At 36.5% G+C, this 27,124-nt stretch overlaps 1 protein-coding gene across 5 annotated transcripts in view; it reads right to left on the bottom strand.

Moving 5' to 3' along the window:
- The window catches only part of NTNG1 (netrin G1), a 156,551-nt gene that overhangs the window by 29,141 nt on the left and 100,286 nt on the right, over positions 1 to 27,124 (bottom strand). For 2 of the 5 annotated variants that reach the window (XM_082766580.1, XM_082766583.1), the window contains exon 5: positions 22,303 to 22,329. In XM_082766580.1, coding sequence (XP_082622706.1) covers positions 22,303 to 22,329 — 27 coding nt within the window. Of the gene's footprint in view, positions 1 to 4,527; positions 4,696 to 10,162; positions 10,223 to 12,204; positions 12,271 to 22,302; positions 22,330 to 27,124 lie in introns of all 5 variants that reach the window. The other 3 variants (XM_082766584.1, XM_082766581.1, XM_082766582.1) reach the window with 3 other exon arrangements.

The raw sequence follows: 27,124 nt of genomic DNA, 5'->3' as shown, positions 1-27,124 counted from the left end.
GCTGAGAATCTGGCTTTGTGTGTCTGTGAATTGGTGCGGCTTTGACTACCTTTGGAAATTGTTCTGTAGCATCAGGTTAAGCATTAGGTTAAAATTCAGTGATATTGTAAATGACAAAATGTAGTTGAACTTGGAAGTAAAATATCAAAAAATACAATGGAAAAACTGTAACAGGAAAAAACATTATCAGAAAGACATTTGTCATCTGTTGTGTCAGTGTTTATTACCCATAAATTACAGATGACACTTTGAACATTTGGCATGCTGACGAAGAGTAGTTACCTTTGGCAAACAGAGTTCCACAATAATAATAGAGTCAATTAGATAGCAACATTCATTAATGAAGTTGAACGTTGACATGCCAAAAAGACTGTGTAAAATTGAGCATGATTATACTGCAGTGTGTGCCATTTGAAAAGCTGGCAATTCAGACGCGAATCGGATATATGAAATGTTTATGTAAATATGCATAGAGCAGAGAGACGTACTGAATGCAGGAAGTCAGATTTGTTTAGAGTGTTCATAGAAAATCTTGAAAGGCAAAAAGTCTGGAATTGCATTAGAAACAGCCAGTTCTTATACATCAAAAATAATTGGATATAATAGACCTACAATGATTTAAACAAGTGTTTATGAAGAAATGTATGGCCTGTGGCATTGAATGCTATAGATGCATGATGTGACATTGGTCACAAAACAAGGACCTGACCCTGAGTCAGTGAGAACTTTCCCAATGAACTCCATCATCTAAAAACATTGCAAGTACCAGGCCCCTAGTGTGCTGTTTAAGGGAACATAGATACTTTAAGTAAAACCCTTTTTGTAGAAGTGGTAGGTCAAACCAGGACACTACAGAGACCTGGTAACCTTTAGTAACTGAATCTAGCCTCTGTCTTTCCCAATGCACAGTTGATACCACAGCTATATAACCTAGACAAGCCAACAGAGCATCCAAGCTCATTGTCCAACACACTATCACAGGCTATAGAACACTTCCCAACACCTGTCAAATACCTAAGACATCAGAAGGATCAAAAGCTATGATTCCAGTATGTTACTGCGGTTATGAGACAGTGTTTCTCATTAATGGCCTTGCAACAGCAAGGCATTAAATAACATTTCCAGATCATCCTAGCAAGTAGACCACACACCAGGTTCCAAGGTAGGCAAAAACTAGTCTCTGCTGATTTAACTGGGCAGGAGTTTTTCCTCCTGACCTGAATCTGGTAACTGTAAAGGCTGGGAATATGATAGTAGTAGTAATCTTTTCACTGAGGTGCAATGTATTGATATAAAGCTGCTGTAACAAAATACAATGAAAATAAATAAAAAAGGTTGGGAATATGGGCTGAAGCTTGCAGGCTTGCCGCAGTCAGTCTGGGTTGACAGTGGCTACAGGACAACCCTTAAGGTTCACTTAATTAGTTACCATTAGAGTTTATAAAAAGTTCTCACAGTTGATAACTGAAGCTTAAGCCTAAGTGACTGCAAGGTTGGCTTTGTGAGACAGTAATGTTTGGTGAGACAGTAATTACTATTTCAGTGTTTATGTCATAAAGCAAAGGAAGAAATGATTTATTACTCTGGGTCTACTTGGTGGTTTCAATGCTATTCTTGCTTGCCAGTGTGTGTATTCACTGGAAGAAAGAATTATTAGGACTTTGTCAAGAGCTTGTAAAAAATAAAAATGCTCTTCAAATTCTATTCAATCCTTTTTCACTGCAAGCATGTCAAGTGCATTTTTTTTTTTTCTTTAAACTACCTCGATTTATTTAGAAATTGCTGTTGCCCATTGGAGGTAATCTTGCAGTCAATTGACAAATCCACAAATCTTTGATGATTCGTTTTAGGAAATGAATTTCTTTAGAAGCAAAATAAATTTTAATACATAATGAAATTAGATTTTAGTCCTCTGTATAGAGTGTTACACTGTGCTTCGCTGTTAAAACAAACAAACAAACAAACAAAAAAAACCTCACCCCCTCCAAAAAAAACAACAAAATAAAAAAAAAACACAACCCTCTCAATATTTAAATTCTTTGTAACTTTGTCAGTTTTAAAGATCAAACATTTTCATTAGTTAAGATTCACGTTATCTATATACTTACCATATATATTTTTTAAGATTGTGTAAGTAGTTCTGCTAAATCAGAGACAAACCCTTGTTTGCTGCCATTAAACTAGCTTATCCAAACATTTCTGACTTTAAGTATGTGGCTGAAGAGGAAAGAATTAACCTGGAAAAGTAAGACTTTCATACGGGAATAAGATTTGCATGTGTCACTGGAAATCTGCTTATTAAAATGTTAATGCCAAAATTCCACTCATACTTAAAATCCAAAACACTGCTCTTAGAAAAAAAGAGAAATGAGCGTTTCCAATAGAGAAAGACTCCTTGTGCTTGACCCAGAAGGATGGTGAATCCATTTACTCTCTGAGATGCAAATACATCACACTTTGCAGGATTAAATCTGAGCAGCCCCAGTTCAGGAAAGCACTTTAAGCACAAACTATTATTATTTTTTTTTTCCTCTGAGAAGTTCTTAGGTATCTGCTGCACTCCACTGGCTCTACACCAGAAGTATTACAAAAGTTACTTCTGGTCTTCAGTCTTCAGTCTTAAGTTGGTGAATCAGCTGCAATATCACAGATTTTGTATGCGGTATGATCACTGTGATCCTCAAAATCCAGTCCAAAGAGAATATTATTTAAATAAATTACCTTATATGTAGCAAAACAAGGTTGATCCTATAGTCAACTCACATAGTATGGTTCTCATGGGAGTCCATGAGAATTCTGCTCACACTGAGGTGGGAAAGCCTGCAAATGGACCACCACTTTGTGCTTTTATTTTTTATTTTTTTTGAAGACTCTTGTTAAATGAAAGTTTATTTTATTTCTGTAGTGTCTGAGCAATTATGAAGTACACGGTTGTTTTACTAAGACATTCTAAATGTATCACTTGCATATTAATTAAAAATCTACTTATTTTTGACTCCTGGCTTATTAACTTCCTGGTCTTAATGACATGGCTACAGATGCTGTCTTAGCATTTCAGTGTACATGGGAAAACAATTTACTGCAGAAGCTGGTGAAAAATCCCAAATAGAGTAATTTAGTATCACACTCATTAGGCCTATTTAGACAGCTGAAATTATATAGCCCTGGCGGTCACACCATTGATGTCCTTCATCTACATCAAACAAATATGAGGGACAGTACTTCTTACTGAGAACATTGAATTGGGTTAACCTCCTCATAAGAAATCATGACTTGCCTACTAAAGTTCATATTAGCTCAGACTAATTAATGTCAAAGGAAATCATGCATTTTCTGAATGTGTTGCCAAGCAAAGTTAAAAGAAGGACGTGTAAAATGCAGTGCGTGGATGGATTTGGGTGTTTATCACAAAATAGAATGTAAATCTGACAAGCTGTAAACTGAAACAAATAATAGCAAACTAAATAATTTCTGGTTTGAATTTCAGGAATTAATTATTAAAAAAAATTAAAGTATAATCTATTCACCTATAGTCTGTTTTGGCATGAAAATCTTAGTTACTTTTTTCTTTCATTTTTCTTTTCCTTCTTGGAAAGAAAAAGCAATCACAATGGAAATCAAGGAAGTGTTCTGATGCTTATGTCTATGAGCAACGTTACAGAATGAAGTTGTTTGAATAGTGCCTTTTATGGCTACCTGTTAACTACTGGCCATTGTATGAAGCTACCTTTTATTCAGTATCCTCAGTCTGCACCTAGGGCCCTGTGCCTTTTGCTGTGTTCTGTCTGTGGTGATAAGATGCATCTTCTAGTGTGACGTTTTTTCAATTTTTTATGTTCTGATATTTTCTTGACTTCTGCATTTTGGATATTTATATCGGATGCTAGGTTTAAAGCACTGTTTTCATCTAGGAGTCCAACTTCTAAATTTACATAATGCCAAACAGCTTTTACAAATGCAACTCCTAATCACATGGGCAAAATTTCAGTTTCCTCTATAAGGAAGAGAGGAGTTAAGACTGCATTTTACAGCCCTGTGCCTGAGAGCAGAATTTGATGCTACATTTAGTTTTAGAATTGGAATGCGTTAAAAGGAGTTAATAAACACCAGTTCCCATGTTCTGTGCATACACCTGGCAACTTTGATAGGTCTACATGCCAGTATTCAATAGTGTACTAATAATTCCAAAAGTTAGACTGGGAACAGGGATTTAAGACTCAACCCAACCATGTTTACGTGTGTGCAACCCCGGTGTAGCTCCCTCCTGCAGGACAATTTCTCAGGGGCTTCCTGGGAGAGTCCTCCCTGGACTCTCAGCCAGGGGGATCTTCATTGTGTACAGATTCAAAATACTTCCTTGGGGCGACAATGGCAAATATGGCAACGAGGTGGAAAGTCTACACAGATGTTCTTATCCATTGAAAAAGCTCATTCTGGCTCATCTGGCAAGTAAGCAGCAGTGGTCCCTAGCAGCTGCCGGTAGCTTAAAAGGCACAGAAAAAAAGCCGCAGTTACCCCGGGACTGACCTATGCATACATTTTCATCGTCCAGCTCTGCAGAAGCATTTCTGAAGTAGCCCAGCCTGCATAACTCACAGTGCTGACCTCTAGTGTTGTGCTTACAGCTCACGCAAATGACCGTATTGAGCAGCTCGATGTAACTGCACCGGTTGGAGTGCCCGAAGCATTCACAGTCTTTTAAGGAAGAACAGAAATGTATACAAAATGTATACAGCAGCAGAGTAATAGCACATTACATGCTTAGTAAAAATGAACTATGGAAAGAAATATGAATGAATGGCACATACATGTTAATCAATGTAACATGGACAACAGCAGATGTTTATCTGCAATGAAAGTGAGGGTTGTTTCAGGCAGGTTAGTGTGACCCGACCACCATGGCATGACGTCAAAGACTGACTGCTGTTGGCAGACCTGATGGAACTGAAGCATTTGCAGTTGTAAACCTTTCAGGGGTACTGGAGGCTCAGTTTCCGCTGATAGAAGTGCATGTCTTTTTTTTTTTTTTCTTTCTCATATTTGAGATGAATATAGATCAAGACACAGGAAAAACTTCCTCATATTAAAAATATTAAATGCAGTGGACAAAATTGTCAAACTTAAGCATGCTTAAATCCACAATGAATGAAAGATAAAATAAAAAAGCTTTGTTCTGACATAAGTAGTGAGTATTTAAAATTACTTCTGAACTTGGCTCAGGGTACTGTAACTGGTAGGCACCTTGGGAAAAGGACTATATTAATTCAAGACTAAACAAATCTCCAGTTTGACAATTTTGGCTAGCACCTCCTAAAACAATTAACAGAGAAGTGGAAGGAAGAAAGATTACTATTCAAGAGTTATTTTCAGTACATTTCTGAGGTAAGCATTAACTTATTTTTAAAATTTGACATGAAAAACCATTGGGCCAAAATACATCTTGAAAACTCTGAAAATGTATACTGAATAGAAAACATGCTTATTGCAGCCACCTAGACTGCAGCTGACATGACAACCACTTCTTAAAAAAAAAGCACCTTGTTAAACATAGAATCCTATTGCCTCTGAGTACTTAATGACAAGGAGTATGCGGTTTTATCCAGAAAAATGTCGAAATTAGGAAAGCATCAATATCACTATACAAGGCACAGCTATGCTTTGTGTAGAAACCTTGTGTAGGTCTGACTGCTCAGCTTTGAGGCTGAGCCCAGAATGAATGCAGGAAAGGTTATTAGGATGATCAAAGAAGTAGAGAGCCTATTTAAAAAGTGTTCTATGATAATTTGGCCTGTTTAGTCTAGGAAACTGAAGAAGGGATATCACTGGGCTATAAATACATCAAGGAAATAGCCTTGTGCCATCCTAAGTGAGTATCTGTGCTAATGGACAACACTGGCACAAGAACAAGTGGGTGTTAACTGGTCATAGAGAAATTTCAGCTGCAAATTAGGAGATGGTGTCTCGCCGTTAGGGCACTGAGGTTCTCAAACACTTCCAATCTGTAGCAAAACCACTCATGCTTTAGAGTTGCAGTGTATTAACGTGGTGAAAGAGATTATGATATGTTTCCTGCCGTAATGGAATGCAGTGACTTGAGGGCTTTGAGGTCTTAAAGTTAACTTAGGCTATAATTAGATAAAGCTGTAGCAGAGGATGTAAAATGTTAATTTTGGAAATACATGGAAGGGACCATGTCCCTTGTATATTTTCTAAAGTACACTGCTGATTGTGGTGGGGCACCCCGCGAGCCCACTGGTTGTTGATGTAGGGCGTCAGATACAAACTTTGTTCCTGTTTATATTTTTATTAAAAAAAAAAAAAAAAAAGTCAGTACATATTCATGAGTATGTTAAGTAAAAATACATATCTACTTTTGCTGTTGTCTGATCTAGCAGACTATAAATAGATTGCATCTTTTCTTTTATCTACATTGCTTAACATAACATAAGTTTCAATCTTGAGAGCTGTTTTTTGGCTGCCAGGAAACATTAATTCAATTTACATATACATAGTTAACAGATACACACTCTCATTCTCTTTGATATTACATTGATAAAGTAATGTTCACAGTTCATGTCAGTCTAATAATTTTGATGCCTCTAACTGCTGGAGTACAGTAAAACATTTGGTTTTTCAGTCTTAATATGCTACCACTTGACATATTAGAGTAGGAAGGAAAAAAGTGTTAATGTTTCTCTTCTGCAACTGGTCAGTGAGATTGAGCATTTTAGCCAGCTGCCCAGCACCATTTCTCCACTAGCATATCCATCTTACCTGAGTAAAAACTGCACAGGGAAGGGGCAACTGACCTAAAAGTGCTAGCAAAAAGGATCACAGTGAAAATTGTTACAATGCTAAATTTTAATGTGTTTTATTTCTAAAATAAGAAAGATTGGTTGGAGATAGGCATTATGATCCGTCTGAAGCTCAGATTAAGCAGCAATGCTGTCTTAGTCTCTGCTTTGAGAAAGAACCTGTCTTCTGCCCCCATTATACAACTTGTTTCGGCGAGAAGATACCGTGCTGTTATGTTCCTTAGACTCGTGGCTAAATGTAATCACACTGCAGGTGAATTTAGAGGAAAGAATTTACATTGGTTTGTGAAACAGTAATGGGCAGCAGAATAATAATACATTTTTATGTTATAAAAATATGCAGGCTGTAAATAAGTGACAGTAAATCAGACTATACTACCTCATCTTGTGTGTTTAAAATAGCATTCTGTGAATGAATGACTGCGCTACTTCCACTCTGAAACTGTGATATGACCTTTAGTAATACTACTACAACACATAATTGGCTATTACAAAAGCACAAGAAACAAAACTGCACATAAAATAATTCACTGCTTTAACAGAGCTTGCTACAAGTTATGAACTTGACTAAAGAAGCATTAATAATTATGAAAGGCTCAGTTTGATGTACACATACACTCTTCAATATATTCAGAGGGACTACAAAAGTTCACATGTGTCTTATCAATATTAAGGGTAATTAATGAGACCAATTCTTGACCTCATTGCAGTCTCCAACTTCCTCAGCAGTGGGGGGCAGGGAAGTGCTGATTTCTTTGCTGGTGACCAGTGATAGAATGGAGGGAATGGTAAAAGCTGCATCAGGGGAAGTTCAGACTGAATATTAGGAAAAAAAGGTTTTCACTGAGAGGATGGCCAGCCCCTGGAACAAGCTCTCCTGGTAAGTGGTTATGGCCCCAAGCCTGTTGGTGTTAAAGATGCTTTTTGAAAATGCTCTTAGTTATAATTTAACTGTTAGGTTGCTCTGTGTTGAGTCAGGAGTTGGACATGATGATCCTTGTGGGTCTTTTCCAATTCAAGTAATTCTGTGAGTTGAGTGGATACTCTGTTTTGTGACAGTTGTGCGGAAAAGCTCTATGAATCTTCATTTTTATGGCACAGTAAATGCCATATGGTATACTAAAAAAATGTGGGTTAACTGAAATGGTCTAACATCTGATCAAATATTAGTAATGGCAGAGAGGAAAAAAATAAAAAGCCAGGACAAGTTAACTAAAGTCCCTTTATTATTATAACCATTTTTTTCTGATTTTTGATTGTTTCAATTTTGCTAATGCAATCATACGAACTTATTCTTTTATTGCTGTTGGCCTGATCAGTGATCATTTATACATTCCTGGGTTTATTAAAAATAAATAATAGTAATAACAAGCTATATAAAGGGTCTGCATGTGACTGAAAGGGAAGGGATCTCTCCATGAGTTTCATGAGGTACTTCCCTGAATTACTCATACAAAACGTACAATTGCATTCAGCATCATGGCAGCTGGGAGTCTGATAGCTGTCAGTGCTGTATGGCCTTCTAGCTTATCATGTGATTCACCTAAACCAGCACAAAAACCAGGAAGTAGCCAGCATATTAGAAATGTCAAAAGCACAATTTTAAGGTTTTTAGCAAGTGTCTGGCTAGCAGCCCCACGACTTTCATGCACTGGTCAAGCCACATAGTCACTGAAAGAGATAAGGGGGAAAGTACCAAAATCAGGCTGTAATGTTTACCAACGTTGAAATGATACGAGCTTACTGTGCTAGAAAATGCTGCATTCAGTTCTGAGCACCATATGTAAGAAAAGACATACAATCTTAGAGATAGTATAAGGCTGAATAACAACAAGGAGTAAATGGTTTGGAAAATAAAACCTTGGAGAGGTAAAGCTAGCTAGGTGTGTTCAATGTGAAGGAAAAAGGAAGATGGGAGATGAGATAGCCATGTTAGATTTGATAATTATCTTTGGATGATTCAGAATTGTCAAATTCCTTGGTATCTCACAAAAGAATTGACTGTATGAACCTTTAAAGATGATTCCCAATGGAATGATTCTACTGTGACAACCCCGCTCCTGTTGTATAAAACATAATAAAATTACCTATTGAAGGAAGCTCATGAAAAGGTTGATCGTTTAATTGTTTTGTTTCTATAAACTGAATAGTCATTTTTCTTCACTGTTATAATGCTATGGTTTTACATCTTTGAGATGTAAAATATTGTTTTGCTATCAGGACTAGGTTCAGCTCAAGGTTCAGCTGGGACTGGTAAAACATGAAATGTCATCACATGAAACAACGGTAAACACACATGGAAGGGAAGCATAATTTTAAAACTAAGACTGGTAATGCATGAGACAGCTATCAGTGTCATTTTCTAATCAAAAGAACAAAAAGTATTTCAAGAAAAGTGCTTTCAGAAATCATTTAAATATTTTTTCTTCTTCATTTTCCCGTAACCGACTTCATCCTTTGTATGCTATGAAATACAAAGGAGATTTCCTTGTAACCTTAGAAATTACCTGATTTGTAACAGTTATGATCTCATCAAATGGATCAAACCTAAGTTCAAACACTTGTTGATTTCTCAAATCCTTACTTGTGTGCATTTCATGAATAATGAGATATTCACAGCAGCTACAGAACGACAAAGCATCTTTATATGTACTCTTTACAGATAAATTGATGAAGAAAACCAATGAGAAGATCTCAGAGTTGACTATGGATGATAGAGATGCAAACAAAACAGGTTGCCTGGACGTCACTGAGAGAATATTGGCATCCTTCATTATGTCCGTATAATTCCATTATTTTGATAAAACACTTAAATATCATTTCAAAATGTAATGCCTACACTCTCAATTTGTGCACTGTTACAATAAAATGAAGATGTAAGGCACACTTACAATGCATTAAAAGACATAAGTATGTACTACACTCCATGGCATTTACAGATGCGTCTTGATGATATGGACAATTGACATTTTATGTATTGTATGACCTCAACTAATCTATTTGTTTCCTAATTTGTTTCCTTTTCACAATTTATGCGGATTGGTGAGGAAAAGAATCTCTACCAACAATTTGCTCTCTAGGCAATAATCTGAATGGTAATATTCTTATATTTAATCCTTTAAAAACAAACGACATGTCACTTTATATGCCACAGTACCATGGAAGCATATTTATTTTTTCTCTGGATAGCTTATGTTTATGTGACTTAATGTTTCTGTTGTCATCAACGAAGATGCCTCACCAGTAAGCTGATGGGTACACTTCACAGATATTCCAGATTCATACAGTGCAATGTTTTCACAACACATAGCACTATGAAATCACTGTATGAATCCAAGAATTCCTACCTCTCTTGTGGTTTGCAACTTGAACAGAAGAAACAGTTGTCATAGTTAATTTGGGAGCAACTGTATAGGTAATAAAACGAACAATAAATTAGAAAAGATTTTCTATAGGAACAAATCAAAAGATTAAAATATACTTTAATTTTTTTTTTTTTAGATTAACTTTTACAGTGTTAAATTTAACATTAAGAATGGTTACTGTTTTGTTAGGAAAGGGTGAAACTTGGTCAAAATGAATTATAAGTACCAACTATTGAATCATTTGAGCTTTTGATCCAAGATAAGGGGAAAGTTATTCACATCTGCACACTTTGGCAATTTTGTGTTAGTGGTTATGTGATAATTTCTCTCAATCCATGACCAACGACTGTATGGTAACCACTGTGGGCTGCGAATGGTTTTATTAAATTTATTCTGGCCTAATAACATAAACAAAGAACACACAATAAAATAAAATAAACTGTAGGCAGATTTTTGTAATTATTCTCATTATACGCTATACTTGACTGAAGTATTAATTTAAAATAATTGTGAAACACTGTAACGATATGCTGCAAACACATAACTGGAGTATAAATACTTTTTATTTTTTGTGTTTTGTGCTCCATAACAAAATGTCAAAATTATATTTACTAAAGCTGGCTCTTATTTACTAGGGAAGAAACAATGAGTTATTTTGTTCTGTTCAAGACGTATTGTGCAATGAAGTTAAGTCTGAGAACACAAGCAGTACAATTGATTAAGCTATAAAATCCATTAGAAATGCTGAGTTATTTCATCAGGAATATTTAGATCTAAAATTCCTGTGAATAATGTAGACTAATCTTTGCAGAGAGCAGAGAAGCAGAGATGTACTCTGTATTTGTTTGTTTGTTTAATTAAGGAACACGGACAAAATTCTGAAAAAGAAAATAAAAAATGGCCAAGTGAAATTATTAGAATGCTAAGTGTCACTTCATCATGTCTATTTAATTCAAAACACGTGAATAATGCAAACTGAAATATATTGCTAATCTTTATGGAGAGTACAGGTCAATTTGGAATTTTCTATTTTTTTGTGGGAAGCACATATAGTACATTAGGTTTTATACCTCTTTATGTCTCAGTTTGGTCACTGTGATCAACAGATATAAAACTACAGCGCTTCTAAAGTAACTTCCCCAATAATCCCTAATACGTTTTGTTCAGATTAGTAGCTATTTTCTGCATTGCCTTTTCATTCTTCATCTGCATGTGTTATAGGCAAGAAAAGACACTCTGAACTGTCGGAGCAAGCCACAGGCCAAATTTTTACAGGGATTTCTTGGGAGTGAATGGTTACTGGGACAGTAAATAAGAAGAACAAAAGGACATTGTTTTTTACATTGAACAATAATTATGATTTAATTTAATAATTATAGTATATAGCTGAATACAACTTCAAATAACAAATAATCTTACTTTTATTTTATTACTAATCTTTAAAAGTTGTTCTGTCACTTTCAATGCTAATCATTGTGCCAAAGTCTGCAAATAATATTTTGTGTGGCACTTGAATTGTGGAGAACTGAGAGTCTATTCTGCAGAGAATGTGCTTGTATTGTGAATTTCACACAAGCTAGGAATTCCCAGCTCACTTGGGGAAAAAAAACAAACAGACGTGGAAATAAGACGTTAACGCATGGGTTTGATGTAGACAATGACAATCTTTCGCACTCAAAAATCTAAAAACTTAGTCATAATATAGACTATAGTTTATACAAGTCCAACATTATCCTGGGACTTCTGTTCAACCTAATGTATATTGGTACTTATAAACCTGTGTTTCTACTTTTCCAGACTTTATGCAGTGATGTTGTGTGTGATCTTATTGTTGGAAAATGCTCTTTTCAGGTAAGGCTTGCTTTATGGTTAAATTCTGTAGATATTTTCTCACAGAATAGCATTACTCAGCACTGAAAGAAAAATGAGTTGGATTATCATTGTTACTACTTTTTTTGCCATGTGGGACTCTTAGGAAGCAATTTCAGTAATTTTAGACCACTAGGAATTTTACAGCATCCTACCTTGATTTGGTTTAGAAACCTCAAGGGAAGAAATATTCGGCCATATCCTATCAAACTTTGGAGGATCTGCATGCATCAGGAAAAATCAGGTTTTGTTATTTACATCTGTGATATTGTTCTAAACAGGCAAGCATATGGACAAAGACATAGACTACAAACATCCATTTCTGTACTAGTCTAAGTTGCACTTGAACAGTACATGACTCCACATTAAACAAGAAAACAAGCAATTGATGATTCCCAAAACACCAAATGGACATAAAATACTGTGCATAACAATTTATCTTCCATGGTTTAAAATAATGTTCTTGATAAGAGGATATCCAAGACCGATATATTTGGTTCTAACACCAGGAACAAAATAGAAATGTGTTCTGTTAATCTGCTCTGTAGAGATAAAATGACATATCAGACAAATACGAATTTCTTACCAAAGACACATATCTTACCGTAGCATCCTGATTTAAGGCCTTATTGAGTGAATTATACTTCTGCTATTGAAATATATTTACCAGTAGAATGAACCTTTTCTTTGCTCTCACATTTTTGTGTGTTGTGTCTGTTTCCTATCACCTCTACTAACCTATTTCCCAGATTATTATTATTTTTTGGGGGGTAAAAACAAAAAGTATAAATTTCTTAAGGGCCCTAAATGTTACCTCCATATAGTGGCATTTTGCCTCTGAACAAAAGTATTAGTTATGTCTTTTCAGAGTTTCATTTCCTTTAGTTCAATGTGTTTTGGGGCTGGGGTAGGGCAGAGTTCTAACCCTTAACAGGATTGGTGCTGGTACTGGACCAAGTAAAGGGTGTGAGCTGGGTGGTTGAAAGCCTCTTTGATTCTGATGTGGGACATGATATTTATGTTCTACTTCTTTTTCCGTTCTCTGTCTTCATTAGCAGCTCCCATCTGCCTAGCTTTGGATATCAGATTTGGACATTTTTATCTTCTGTGAGTACTGCAGCTGTTACTTCCTTTCTGAGCTGAATAGAAAACTTCTTAATGGTCACATCAGCCTACATAGCAGTGATAAAAATGGGGAGATGGCTGTTTTATTTCTACATACAAGGAATTCACTTGAATAGTGAATGGATTGCAGTCGTTACATCTTTTTGGCATCAAGGGTCTATGCTTGTAGATCTTTTTTGAAGCATGTGTTTTTCACTGGTATGTCATTCTTAGTGGAAGACCTTCAGGGAATCTAAGAGAAAAAGACTGATGCTTCAACATCTGATGTGGAAGGAGGGCTATATTTGTTTTCTGTTGTATCCTCTGACCCATTTGTTAAAGGTGAAGTGAATTTGGCTGGATGTGGATGAATGTCCCAAAACTCCTCCAGAAGAGAACAATTCAAGGAAAGGATAATGGCCTGTACTGTGCCATTTACTGTTAGGTAGTCTTCTGCAATTGAATCAAAGTGTTGACCTAATTATTTGTCTACATCATCTATATGATCTCTATATATAAATCTACATCATAATCTTACGTTTTTGTGCGTTTCCCTTATCAGTCAAGAAAACGGAAGAAAGGAAAACCAAGTCGGTTTAGTAGATTCTCGAACAGTCTATGTCTTGATTAAAAATAAACTTCCTCTACTAATCAGATCCACCAATTCACACACATAGGAAGTGCAAACAGAGTAGTCAGTGCATGAAAAAAGCTATCTAAAAGCCATGCTTACTGAGGTGGCATAACCCTGGCACACTAAAATGATTCTGATTCCACATACCTTCCTCCTCCTCCTGAAATACTGGCTGACTAGTTACAGTAAAGAAGTTTGAAATGCTGACAAATTGCTTGCACAGTTAATTCACCGTTAAAGTTTTGGTAAAATTTTAGGAACACTTAGGCTTGACCAAAGTGTTTGAATAGACTGGATGTTAAGGAATATGCATGAAAATTGGGAGTTGAAAAGGAAAATGAATCTTTGATTACATTTTATTTCTGTCTCCTGAGCCTTTTTCTCTTTTAACCATCATCCAACATCACAGTTGTTGCAGAAAACCCATCACATTTCAGACAGGAACTTATAATACCCTACTTCGGTTGCTGAACGTTGAATGGCATCCCTACTTCAAAAATTCACATGCAAAATGGCCTAGATAGTAACAGATATAAAAGTAATAGCATCAAAGCTTTGTAATGCCTTAGGACTAACCCTCTGGTATATCTGTCACTTAGTAAACTGCAGGTCCTATATATGATATCAGATAAGCTTTTATTCTGATAATGATTTCCCCAAGGAATCTCGTCTTGTCCAAATAATATCATTACTTGTGTGACAGAGAATCAGTGTTACATATTTCTAAGTAATCCTATAAATGCTATAGATCTGTGCTCATTTTAGCAAACAATGGAGATTGTGATTTGCTACAAAATAATTAAAACTTCCCTGATCCTTTAAATCAGATTATATTCAGCTGAGTTTCTTAATGGGCATCCAAAATAATTAAGAGCATATTTACTTTTCCTGAAGATGAAAAATTAAGATTTTTTACAAGTGATTATTACTAGTTATTAGTGATAATTATAACCATCTTAGAAGGGACTTGTGGAGGTCATTTGTTCCATCCTGTGCTCACTGCAGGGTCAACTTCAAAGTCAGATGATAGTGCTCAGGGTCATATCCAGTTGAAACCAGATGCTTTCTTCAGTGGCTCTGGGCTGCTTGTTAATGCTCCAGGAGGCTTAATGCTTCTGTTATGCACTCTATTACTCACTTTATTTTTTTAATCTTTGGTAAAGATAATTTTTTCCCATGTCCTTACTCATGAAATGTATTATCACTGAGATTGTTTCCTGATAAAAGTCAGTTGTCTTCTCCATTGGAAAAAAAGATATGATTTTAAATGCTTTATCTAAAAATGTATGTGAAACTTCCAAGTCAAAGAAGGTTGACGATCATTCCCACAAGTATATTGGAGCAGATGAGTCATTCTTTGAACAGACATCAGTACGATTCATTTAGCAGCTAGTTATTCTTTTATAGCAATTTGTGAAAATATTTCTAGTCCTCAGTGATCACCACAAAACATCCTATTTATAGAGAAGCTGACTAGATAAACTAAGCTCTTCCAGAACAGTTTTGTGTTTGCATGCTCTGTTCTGTTACTCAAGTACTTATTTTCCAGAATAATTAATTTTGGCATACGTATTCTAGAACATGCACTGGATAAATCTAGGATATTACTCTATTGCAATATGTTACAAGATAATCATTCCGGGCAAACAAGGCTACAGATATGTGAAAAAGAGCTTCTAAAAATCCATTTTAGTGTATTATTTAAATATACTGTACACACATATAAGAGTAAAGGTATGTGAGATATGAGTGATATGTGAGTGAGCAGAAAATCAGCCATTTCATTTTAAATTTGCATTGGAAAATTCTGTGTTTTTAGGTCCTATTGTTTGAAAGACAATTATACGCAGAAAGTAACTCTTGGAAAATCTTGTTTTCATGAAGTAAGGAAAAGCTGGTTGTCTGTTTACTAGGTGTATGATCATTTCCTGCCTCCCAAACTCAAATGCCTGTTTTGGATACATAGTATTAGAATTACCTGTGATATTAAATAAAGGAAATATGTTTCAAATATTCCCTGGAAATGCAATCTGCACCACATGCCACATCATGGTTTTGAATTGGGGAAATAACAGAAATGAAACAGGTCATTTCAGCCTTATATCAGCCTTATTCCAGCCAGACGGCTGCACATGAAAAAACTTGTCATGATGTTGGCAGAAATTAATCAGTATTTTGCTTGCTTCTCACTTCAACCAAGTTCTGAGCTGAAACTAAAATTAAAATGTATTTTAAGCCCTCCAACTGAGAGGGGCTTATCCTTCCTAGGGGATGGAGAAAAGAGGGCAGGTGATGCAGCATGTGAAGATGACCCTGCTACCTGGGCAACTGCTCTGCAGCAGACTAGGGTGTTTTCACCTCCTATACTGTTCAAGCTGACCTGTCCACAAGCAATGCATTTGCTGAAAATTACTGTTATTAAATCAGTAAGTCTTAAGTAACACTCACTCAAATGGTGGACAGGGAGCACTTGTGTTAACTTGTGTTCACTACTGTCATTACTTATTTACGTTACCATTGGGAACCTTAGTGAGAGAAACTGTTCAAGTGTTTATTAATGGTTGTGAAACTTTTACTTAAAACGTAAAAAGGAATAAAAACTTGTCAATGTAAGTTTAGTCATTCTAGGAGAAGTCCAAGTCATTGAAAACTGACCTTGCCACTGCCTGTTTTAAACAATAAGTAACAAAGTAAAGATTGTTTCTTCCACAGTATACATTTCTGTTGAGCACAGTGGAATTAGATGTATGACAGCAGTTTTTGGTTTCATATTAAACAAAATAAACAAACAAACAATAAAAATAACAAAATAAAAGCTCATTCAAATCTGTGGCAGTGGCAATTTAGTAACTGCTGGAATAATTTAATGTGTTTAGACAGATGGCATGCCATCGCTTCTTGCAGAGATCACACGATCATTATTACGGAATTTCTAGGTCTGTTTGAAGTCATGATAACATACCTCATGAGAATTTGCCTTTCAGCGCTTCTGTAATACTGGAAATCTATCTCCTCAAAAGGGAAGAAATGCTGATACTATTTTTTTTAAATCACCCAATATTAAATTAAAAAAAAAAAATACTGGGCCAATGTTAGGCACTCTTTTTTGGAGCAATGTAGGAAGTTTCATACCTGTTCCTTTGAAGAAAGGAGAATTCTGCATAAATGTGAAGATGTGGTTGTTTTATGGCAGCTCCTCAGCCATAACATCTTTTATAACTGTTGGAAGAATTTAAATGCAATTAGTCCTTTACGTGTCCAGTTGTTGTCTTAGACTAAAAGAAAGCGAACTTTTTTGAGTCTTTAAAAATCCAGTGATTCAGTTCTGGAAATTCTTAGAGCTGCTATCAGAAAAAAAAAATCCACTGCTTTTTAACAAAAGCATTGGCTAGTTCTCACACTAATGAGGTGTGAAGGAGTATTCTTCAATTGTAAGTATTTCCAGTGAAGTATCACAAATGCACAATGAATTCAGGTATTTTTAAATGCAGTATTTTATGTAATTTCTCATGAAAAAAGGACTAATTCTGTTGATAGTTTGTGGGAGTGGTTCTTTTTTATTTTGAATGGTTCTGCTTTTTTCCTACAAAGGTGCTGGAATTCACTGTTGGACTGGGACTATTGTACTGTAATTCACAACTGATGAAGAACAGTAAATCAAGACCTGTTTTAAAAATCAGAATGCTGATTTCAAGACTCATTCTGCCCCTATACTCTACAAAATAAACTGATTACATGTCTAAGGGAGAAAAAGAAAGAGGAGAAAAGATACAGAGGTGCATTTTTTCCACAGTAATTTCTTCCTAAGCTTTAATGATACTGTATTTTTAAATATCTTTATGGATCTAAGTTTTCTGAGTAACTGCAGCAAAACTTGCATATTGAAAGTGCAATATTTCTTCCTCAGGTACTACTGTTCTTGTTGAAATGTTGCTACCTCTAGCGTCTCCATAGAGCCCTATCACTTGATTGTTCATTAACAGCTAAAACAATATAGCAGGAAAATGAATAATCTCCTGCATATTACAGCAAATCATAAAAGCCCTGAAAAGATAATTTGATACGCTGACTTTTAACTAACTCAGAACAATGAATGTAAATCAGGATGAAGAATGAGAAACAATACTGAACTGCCTCTGAACTGGCCATGTCTACTAAACTGGAGAGAATGGCTCTTCTTATCTGTTAAAATTGGTGGATCTGGCAAAACAAAACAAACTAAAACAAAGGCTCCCCCAAATCCCAACTCAGCAATTCATTGGTGCTTCCCCAAAGAGTGTTTGTAGTTTCTGACATGCCACTAGAAATCACTCCACAAAGAGTGGGTTTCTGTTCAGTGCTGGGGTCAGCAAAGGCATTCTGCTTAGAGAACTTCAAGGCTAAAATCCTACTTATACAGAAGGAAAAATAGCAAAATAGCTTTGTTATGAATCCTATCAGGTAAATAAGCTACTCGCTTTTTTTTTTTTTTTTTTTTTTTTTTAACTACTTGGAATGTTAAATTCTCTTTCAGATCTGGTGTTCAAATTAATGCATTATACCACGCAGGATGTCCGTATCTTTTTGCCAGCCTCTTTTCTATTTATCTATCACAGAAACTTAATTGTTGAAGTGGAAAATTCTGGGCTCTTGGAGGTACTGAAGTAAAGGAGGGAAAAACAGATAGTGATATTGTCTTGATATAATCTGTTACTCAGATAAGGTGATTGCCTTAGGCTGATCAGTGTCTGATCAACACTGATATTTATTTGAAAGTTGGATTTGCATAAAATTGAATTGAAATAAGAACATTTTGCTAGTATGTCCAAAATAATACACACACCGTCTGAAGACAATATTTACATGTTCTGAAGGAGATAAACATCTTAATGGGTCTCTTAACTGTAGAGTTATCTCTGTAGAACTTGACCTCAAGTAACAGAGAAATAACTACAGCCTAGTTATGTTCATATCCTACTGACATATACGTATGTTAGTGTGCTACGTATATACTCTAGTCCAGAGTTTGGCACTGTAATGGTTTTGATCTCGTGACTGTAAATTTAATGAGACAACTTCTCAGTTGGTGCCAGGGTGCGAAATCAGGTCCACAGTACTCCCAGTATGGTTAAAAAAATGCAGACAAAAAAACCCTCTAGTATTTGCTCTCAAAACCTTTTACTATTTATATTTACCACTTTAAAACTTCATAACAAAGATGTAAAACAAATAAAACTACATTCATATTAATGCTATTTTAAATGCAAAAACATATCTATCAGATCTTTCAAGGTTAAGAAACCAGAAAAATAAGAGTGCCCATTCAATCTCTATTTTACTTTTGTGTCTCACGTTCATTATCATTCAAAAAAAAAAAAGTTCAAAAAAAGTTCTCTTAATTTGAAATTGGCTATAAAGAAGAACAGAAATATAGTGAACAAAGCTGAGAATACCATTTGATTGTCTTGATTGCACCTTGCACTTGGGTGCATGGTTTGTCTCTAAATTCTGACTCATCTGCCACCAGCAGGCTTTAAGGTGATAATCACCCACACAGAGCTATTTGCACATCATGTCTATCTTATCCTGTATCTAATTATACCCTTTATAACAAACTGTTTAGCATAATTAGTGGAGTTATGCTTTACAGGAATAAAGATAGAAGCTATAGGTTAGAAGATTCAAGTTTTTGAAGGCATACATGTACAAATTAGTTACTTTGGTATGTGGTCACAATAACGAATACTTTGATGTGTTGGTCTATGTGAAATTATACAATGATTACTTTAGCAAGTAAAACAATGCAGTTCTCAGAATATTAAAATACTGTATATAAGCACTGTTGATCATAAAAGCTTAAATTATGAAATGGTTTTGGGACTCATTAATTGCTAACACTCTCACCAGTATTTTTTCAAACATGGCTGAAAAATGCTGAAAGGGCCAGCGCTAGAATCAAGAATGCTGGAAATGACAGGAGAACCTATTACTCAATTGATAGACAACAGCAGGTACAAATGACCTTAATGGGAAAGCTCGGATTTATTTTTTTCTAGATGATCAGAAAGGATGTTTACTTAATGACCACTCTTTCTTTGTGCTCAAACTTTAAAAATGAGCTGCTTTAATACAAGATCCTGTGTATTCAGAATGATTTTTTGATCCAGAATGATATGCATATATGCACGCAGTTAAATATATTTTATTTCTCTTGGGCATGCTTTCATTGCAGTCTTAAGAGTGTCTAATGAATATAGGTTGCAGTGGCATGTTATTTGTATGCTGGTAGTTTAGTGTTTTTTCCTTCCCTCCTTCCTGTCCCTGTCTTACATATGAGGAAAAGCTTGAAGCACACAAAAGCCAATACCCCCACAGTACTGTTTGCAGTCAGGCAAAATAAAACCTTAACTCTATCTTCTGAGAATAATTTCCTGTCCTCAGGTGGGGAGGAGCACTGCTGATATGAACATAAATATTGTATTAATATAGACAAAAGAAAAAATAATGCAGAATCCATTAAAGCAGCCACAACTAATTAATCTTGTTTGGTTTTATGTATTAATGGTACTTTTGTTAAATTCTTTTAGAGACCAGGATAAATTCATGGCTTCTATCCTTGTTTAACTGATAATTCTGCTATTTCTATCCTATAGGAAAGATGTTCAAAGCATTGTGCGAGAAGAGCTATTTTTCCCCTGAGCTATTTAAGAAATAAAGCATGGAAAAAAAAACAAGCAGATTATCAGTATTTACTTGTGCTCATGAAGAGATGCTCATGCTTCATCCTTTCCAGGTAGGCAAATAAATTTGTTGAATTCTACCACATATTACTCCAAGATGTTTACAGAGTATTTAAGTTAAAGCATAGACTTGAAGTAATTCTTGTATTTCCTATGGCATATTAAACAGGATTTTCTCCATTATTAATAGATAAACGGTACTAATCACCCCAGTGTAAAACACAAAGAGGTCAACATTGCATCCTTTCAGGTCACCATTGTTTAAAAGGCATTTGAGTTTCCCTATTAAGTTTTCAAAGGCCAACATCTGCTGATGCTCAGAAATGGTAGATGTGGTGACAAAGGCTGTATGGAGCGTGGAGTGAAAACAACCGTATAGTCCATGCAACAAGATACTGAGAAACTATAGCACAACCATACTTCAAAGACCTATTTTCCCATTCATCCCATTTCTGTTATTCGTAGCAGGATATTCCTGATAACACTGACATAAGCTTTTCTCTAATTTAGTTCATTGTTTTTAGTTGTAAAATATGTACATAAACTCAAGGTTTTACAAATAGCCTATCTTTATGCATTTGCATTCATGATAATGGCAAAGGAGATACTGAAGCAGGAAGATTATTAAAATTGAAGGCTTTCATTTGCAGGTTCTTGTCATTGATGCTGTTTTGCTATTTAAAGCTACAAAACATATGTCATGGCATTCAGCTGTTAGCACTGTTCTTATTTATAAGCAGGATAGTTTTGACGACCTTTAACTTGCTGTCTAGAGTTTAACAAATCAGTGCTGTTCATGAGCTTCAGTAAACTGAGTTGATTTACAAATTGACAGACCTGACCGTGCATCATAAGAAGCAAGGCACTTTTACCCAAATTAGTGGAAGCTTTTCAGCTGGATATCAGGTATGGCAAATTGTATTTTACTTTTGTGGTATTTTATCATTGGGATAGTCCTGCATCACACACAAGTTCTGTCTAAAGTCTCTGCAAAGCTGAGGGGAATATTTTGTCAGCCTCATCAGGATACCATTTTTACCTCCGTGCTTTATTTGTAAGCAGCTAACGTGCTATGTGCACTTCTCTGCCGTGGAACTCAGCTGAGTTACCATGCTCTTCCTTTGTGTTCTTGCATAATGAATAACCTATTTCATTGATATACCAGTTCTTTACAGCATTATGGTTTTGTCATAGTTGAAGTGCAAATTTTGTTGCTTTAAAAGCATACAGAAAAGCAGTGTTATTGCAAGTGTTTTTCCTGCACTTCTATTTGCTCTGTGCAGGAAAGCTCAGTTCAAAGGGCACTGGAGGTAATGCAAAGATTCCAACAGGTACACTACAACTGCTAAGCTACTGCATAAAAATTAGAAGTGTTTTTATAAATTCTTCTATTTGCTCTTTGAATTTAAGCATACATATACACATGACAATTAATGATCCTATACTTCTCTGTTATTAGCAAGCACTTTTTTTTTTTTAATGCAAAATGTATTCAACAAATGTTTTCTGTAGAATAGAGTCTTAATTCTCTGTATAGCACTCAGCTTTATAGCACTCAACTTTCATCTGCTGATCAGAACAGATCAGAAAATCTGTGCCTGAAAGCATATGTGCTGTCAGGAGTGACATTCTCTCTGACCACATAATATGGTTATGTGTTAATGTAAACCAATACATAGCCCCTTCACCGTGGAGCATGTTTCAGAGAAACATTATCTACAACAGAAATGGATGTTGGGAAATAAGATCCAAGAAGCTGAATGACAATGCAAAACAATACTGTTTTTATTACTTACTACCAATACTGGAAATACTGGGTATACCTGTAAAGAAAAAAAAATAATGAAAAGGTGTTGTTAGCTGTTTGCTGTAGTCAGCAATACTATTGCACCTAAAATTCTGAAAGCAATTTTCTCCTAATTTTCAGAATATTGTATCAATGGATAGTTAAAACCAAGCATACCAATATGCATCCGGCCCTTTCAAAATGCAGAGTCTTTAGATTTTTCAGTATGAGAGTGCAGGGACCACTAAAATGTCTTGACAGATGGGTATTTCTGGGACCTATACCAGCTCTCTGAACTTCATGAATTTGTTCAGAACAGTTTTGTATTTGAACTAACCAGCCATTAGGTTTAATGCTTTAGATAAAAATATCAGTCATGCATGTATTATGCAGATCTAGGAAAATAATTTAACCAAGGGATAAATGCATTGCTAACTGCTTTGGCCAGCTGCTTAAATCAGTTGATACCTTCTGTTGCATTAACTGTATATAGCTATTTTTTTCATCTTTTACCTGATGGTTACTTAAATTAAGTTATGGAAAAGAAATGTAATTGAGCAAAACAATCTAATGCATTAAGTTGGTCCTATTGACTAAGCCTATCATTGATTTTCTTCCCCCTGCTTTCATTTCAATTCCTAAGCTGAATTAATGCAAGGAAACCACTCCACAGGCAGGGTGAGATTTACCAGAAGAGGTGGGACTGCTGAGGAGTAAAACTCCTCTGCTAAATTAGCAATATGGGATCTCATGTTGCTTGATGTAGTCCAGACGTGTAGCTTGAGGTCATATCTGCCCTGAAAGGTGTCTAGCTTCATGTCTAAAAATGTGGACATGGAATATTTTCTGAAATGCTATTTTCTTTAGATTAAATGATATTGCTACTGGTGTTATTCCTAGTTTCCAGGGTTAAATTGCAGATCAGTATTTAAGCCCTGGATGTTTACATCCTCTCAGTTAAATACAGTTTTCCTTTGGTAAGTTTCACTGACTTTAATGATATGCATTTTACTGCAGAAATCTGTGTGTTTCTCCATTAAACATCTGCTATACTTCTTTCAAAATCTATCCTGAAGTTCTGTCTCAGAGATGGTATGGACCTTGTTCTGCAGTTAGGCATGCTGGAGCGAAGCCATGTCTTACGGATAAATGATACTCAGTGTAAGCAAGGAGCTGGAGTCAAGCTGGGATCATTTTGAAACTGTGGCATGGCAAGGACAATGCTCAAGCAATTGCATATGCAGAATGGTGGACATAAATAGATCTCTGGTGTTTCACCACATCGGTCCCAGGGCATGCGTTGGATTGGCAGCGCCTTGGTTTTACACCCAGGCGCTGCACTGAGGGTAGCTGACTGAGGCTGACTGAGCCCCACATTCAGAGGCTGTTTCTAAACTTTGTCTATTTCTGCTGAGATTAACTTGTATTTTGCAGAATATTAAAATCATGCAGTAAGTATTAGAAGCTAAATAAGGATGCCATCATAATAGAACAACATGGGTTTTGTTCTAAATGCAACAAAAAGTGCTTATTTCATTATTGTCATTTTCAGTTAGATTAATGTAAGAGAACTTCTGTCCCTTTGCCCTAATTGTCAGAAAGACAATCAATTTTCAAACATTTTTCTCCAAAGTTTCAACAGCAACTTGTTTCATTTTTTTTTACAAGTCATTATAGCTGTTTTAAATTAGCAGGATTCGTTTTCCTTTATACACTGATGGAAACTGCAAAAATATTAGATGAAGTACAGATCCTGTGTTCTCACACTTCCACTTCCACTGTGAATTTGTATTTGTATTTCCTTCGGGTATACTCCCCCGCCTCAAACCTCTTTCTCTCCTACACACATTCACAAATACCCTTTCCTTTCTGTCCTGAACAGACTGTAGCAAAAGGAGAGGTTTTCCTGCAAGTCTGCTCTCCTCCTTTTACTCTATTTGAAAATTTTCAATGAATTCATAGTGGTAAATGCTTCCTGGGCAGAGAAAAATGAGAATAAGAAGCCTGCTTGCCTGAAGGGCGCTGTATTAACCTTGCTAAGTTGTCTTCAGGTTCTTTTTGAAAAGCTCTTTTGCTATTTCTGTACAGAGTTTCCATGTTTGTGTGATCTGCTGTAACCTGCTTGATTTTTGTTAACACCAGTTACCCCTCCCTGAGGAGACTAACCTTGAAAAGCATGCTGCTTCGTGGTGGGAGCACATTACAGAGAGCTGAACCGGGCACACGCCGCTAAATAAATAAAACTGAGTGACTGCATTTACATATCTTGAGTATACCCAAACCAAAGCAACATTCAATCTAAATTTTCTTCCACGTGGAATCACCAGGATGGTTATTAATTGTAATGGAGTCCTATATTGAGGAAAGAGTGAGTAAAGCATGCTAAGTTCAGGGGTAGCTCCTGCCCCTGAAATGGCAAACATTTCAGGGCGAATATGTCTTCAGTACTATTTATTATTTTTAACTTGACTTGGGGGTGGTAGTTTGGTATATTACATGTTCACTGCAAGTGCATCTAAATATGTACGCTTTACTTGAGAGAAAAAAAATGGTGTTTTCCTTGCATATGGTCTTCTGCATCTGCCTTGTAATTTTCTTGTTTCCCCTTTTTCAAGAGAGGGGTTGTTTTAGCTATTAGTCATCCTGTAGATGACTCTATTGAGAAAGGAGGAAAAAAACCCACCACAAATTGGATGCTTGCAAAGAAAGCAGGTTTTTGATTTCTTGTGCAGATCACATCAGTATGAAATGCATAACACAAAGGAATGGTGTCAGTGAGAAGGGCCACACTGCTTTCTGTCTGATGGCATGTCATGTGCTGCAGCTCCTCTTATTGCCTCGGTCTTCAACGTGTGTGCATGCTTCCTGCCAGTGGAGCAGTTAATGCAGCAGGCTGCATGCCTTCCTGGGCACAGAGAGTGTTTGGGATGGAATTATTCTGGTAACTCGATCTTGGCTACTGTCTTTCCCATGGGCTCCTCTGCCTCTTCTCCATCACAAGCTGTATGTGCACCTGCCATACGACAGGGAGCCAGGGACAGGCTCTTGCTGCTATCAAAGCACTACACCTGGCTTGCAGCTCATGTTTGCAGGGAATGAGTGTCACCAAGAGCTCAGTGAATTACCCAGGCGAGGTGAACGCAGCCTGGAGACTGAGAATTAAGGCTGCCTGTTATGGAGGCATGGCAGGATACAATGGTAGGTAATGCAGTGCAAGCTTGGACTCATTAACTGGACTCACAGCTGATCAAAGCTGTGTAAGAGCTTTTCTGACAAAAGAGATGTTCTTGTAAATGCATTCTACAATCACACATTTTGACTCTTAAACAGGAGCAAAATCCAGAGTTGGAATCCATAGGAAATAGAGCAGGGCTGTTAATGCCATCTCTGATTCTTTTTGCTGGAGTATCTGTCTGTGCTGCAGCATGACAGCACTCCCTGCAGTGAGTCTTCCTTCCCTTTGCAAATCTTCCGCTGAGGCATGATTGCAATATTAGATCGTCAGCATCAATTTTAGAAGTTCTGAATTCTGTAGCAATTTAAAGCCCTGAGCAGCTGGAGGAACCTAGCATCTTGTAATCCCTCAAAGGGAGTGATTATGATCACAGGAGTAAACTTCTTGTGTGCAGTCAAACTTGTCTTCAGGCAAAGGGCCGTATGCAGCGATAGACACAATTCTTAGGAAATTTTGCATGAATTTTGTTGTGCATTGTGTTTTAGGCATATACCTGCAATGTTCTGCTGACTGTTGCAGTGGATGCATAGCAGGAGGCAAGTCATTTTATCAGTTGCAGGTTTTCTTGACACTTCTGTCTTCCTCAGTTTTTCTACCCAAACATAGTACAGTTTTGCCCCCACTGGCAAATTTCCCAGCCTCATGCAGCTTGTGTGTGCCATCTTCCTGTGGCTGTACACCTTCTATAAGCTTCATGAGCCAAAATTAATAAGCAATATGAGAATAGCAAGAGGCTTTGCGGTTTTGAAACTTATTACATTCCTGACTTCCATCTTCTGTCTGAAAGATGCTTTCAAAATTGTCAAGGAGCAACATTTTACCTCTTAAGTATGTCCCATTCCTCTAAATTGGGATCTCGTGGGACCACCTCCTCTCCCTCTTTCATGAAAGTGGGCACTGGAAAGGTGCTGCCAATTGCTTGAGAGAATGGGATGCTTAGAAAATGGGACTGATATACATTGTGAGACTGCTTTCAAAAGACAGCTGGATGCATGAACCTTTCAGTTATAGGGATACATGTTGTGGAGACTTCTGATTAGCAAGCCTGCCATCACGCAATCTCCTCGCCAACTTCATTTACGCTTGTCCTTCAAGATGGCTTTGTGTCATCGAATATTCATGGAGAAAACTACAAACACAGATGAGGGTAATCAGTGCAATAATTCAAGTGGCTTTTTTTTTGGCCAGAAACTGTTTCTGTGGCAGCTGTGCTGCAGTGGTGCCTCGTAAGTCTTTTTCCATTCAGGGAGGATTAAGGCCATGCTGCTGAGACAGCGGCTGTGCTATCAGAGGGGGGGACCTGCTGCAGGAGAAATTCAGTTATCTGATTGAGACTATCTGCCTAACTGTTGACTGAAAAAAAACCACACCAATGTGCCTTATGTCCTGGTCAATCCTTTGTTTCGTGTTGAACTACGTGTTAGGAAAGTCATGTAGCAGCTGGGAGGCATTTTTTAGCTCAGTGTCAGGCACTTCTGGTACAGGTTATTGGTTGTGGAGGGACTGACAAAAAGCGAGCAGGCATTGATGGATGGGAGCCCAGCACGGTCTTGGACAGCTCTGTCTGATGGAGCAAAGAACATAAGTGCCAGAGATG

This window comes from Aythya marila, assembly GCF_965140915.1.
Source record: "Aythya marila genome assembly, chromosome: 8".
NCBI lineage: Eukaryota > Metazoa > Chordata > Aves > Anseriformes > Anatidae > Aythya > Aythya marila.
Note: the sequence above shows the minus strand (reverse complement) of the source record. Positions and strands in the feature narration are given on the sequence as shown.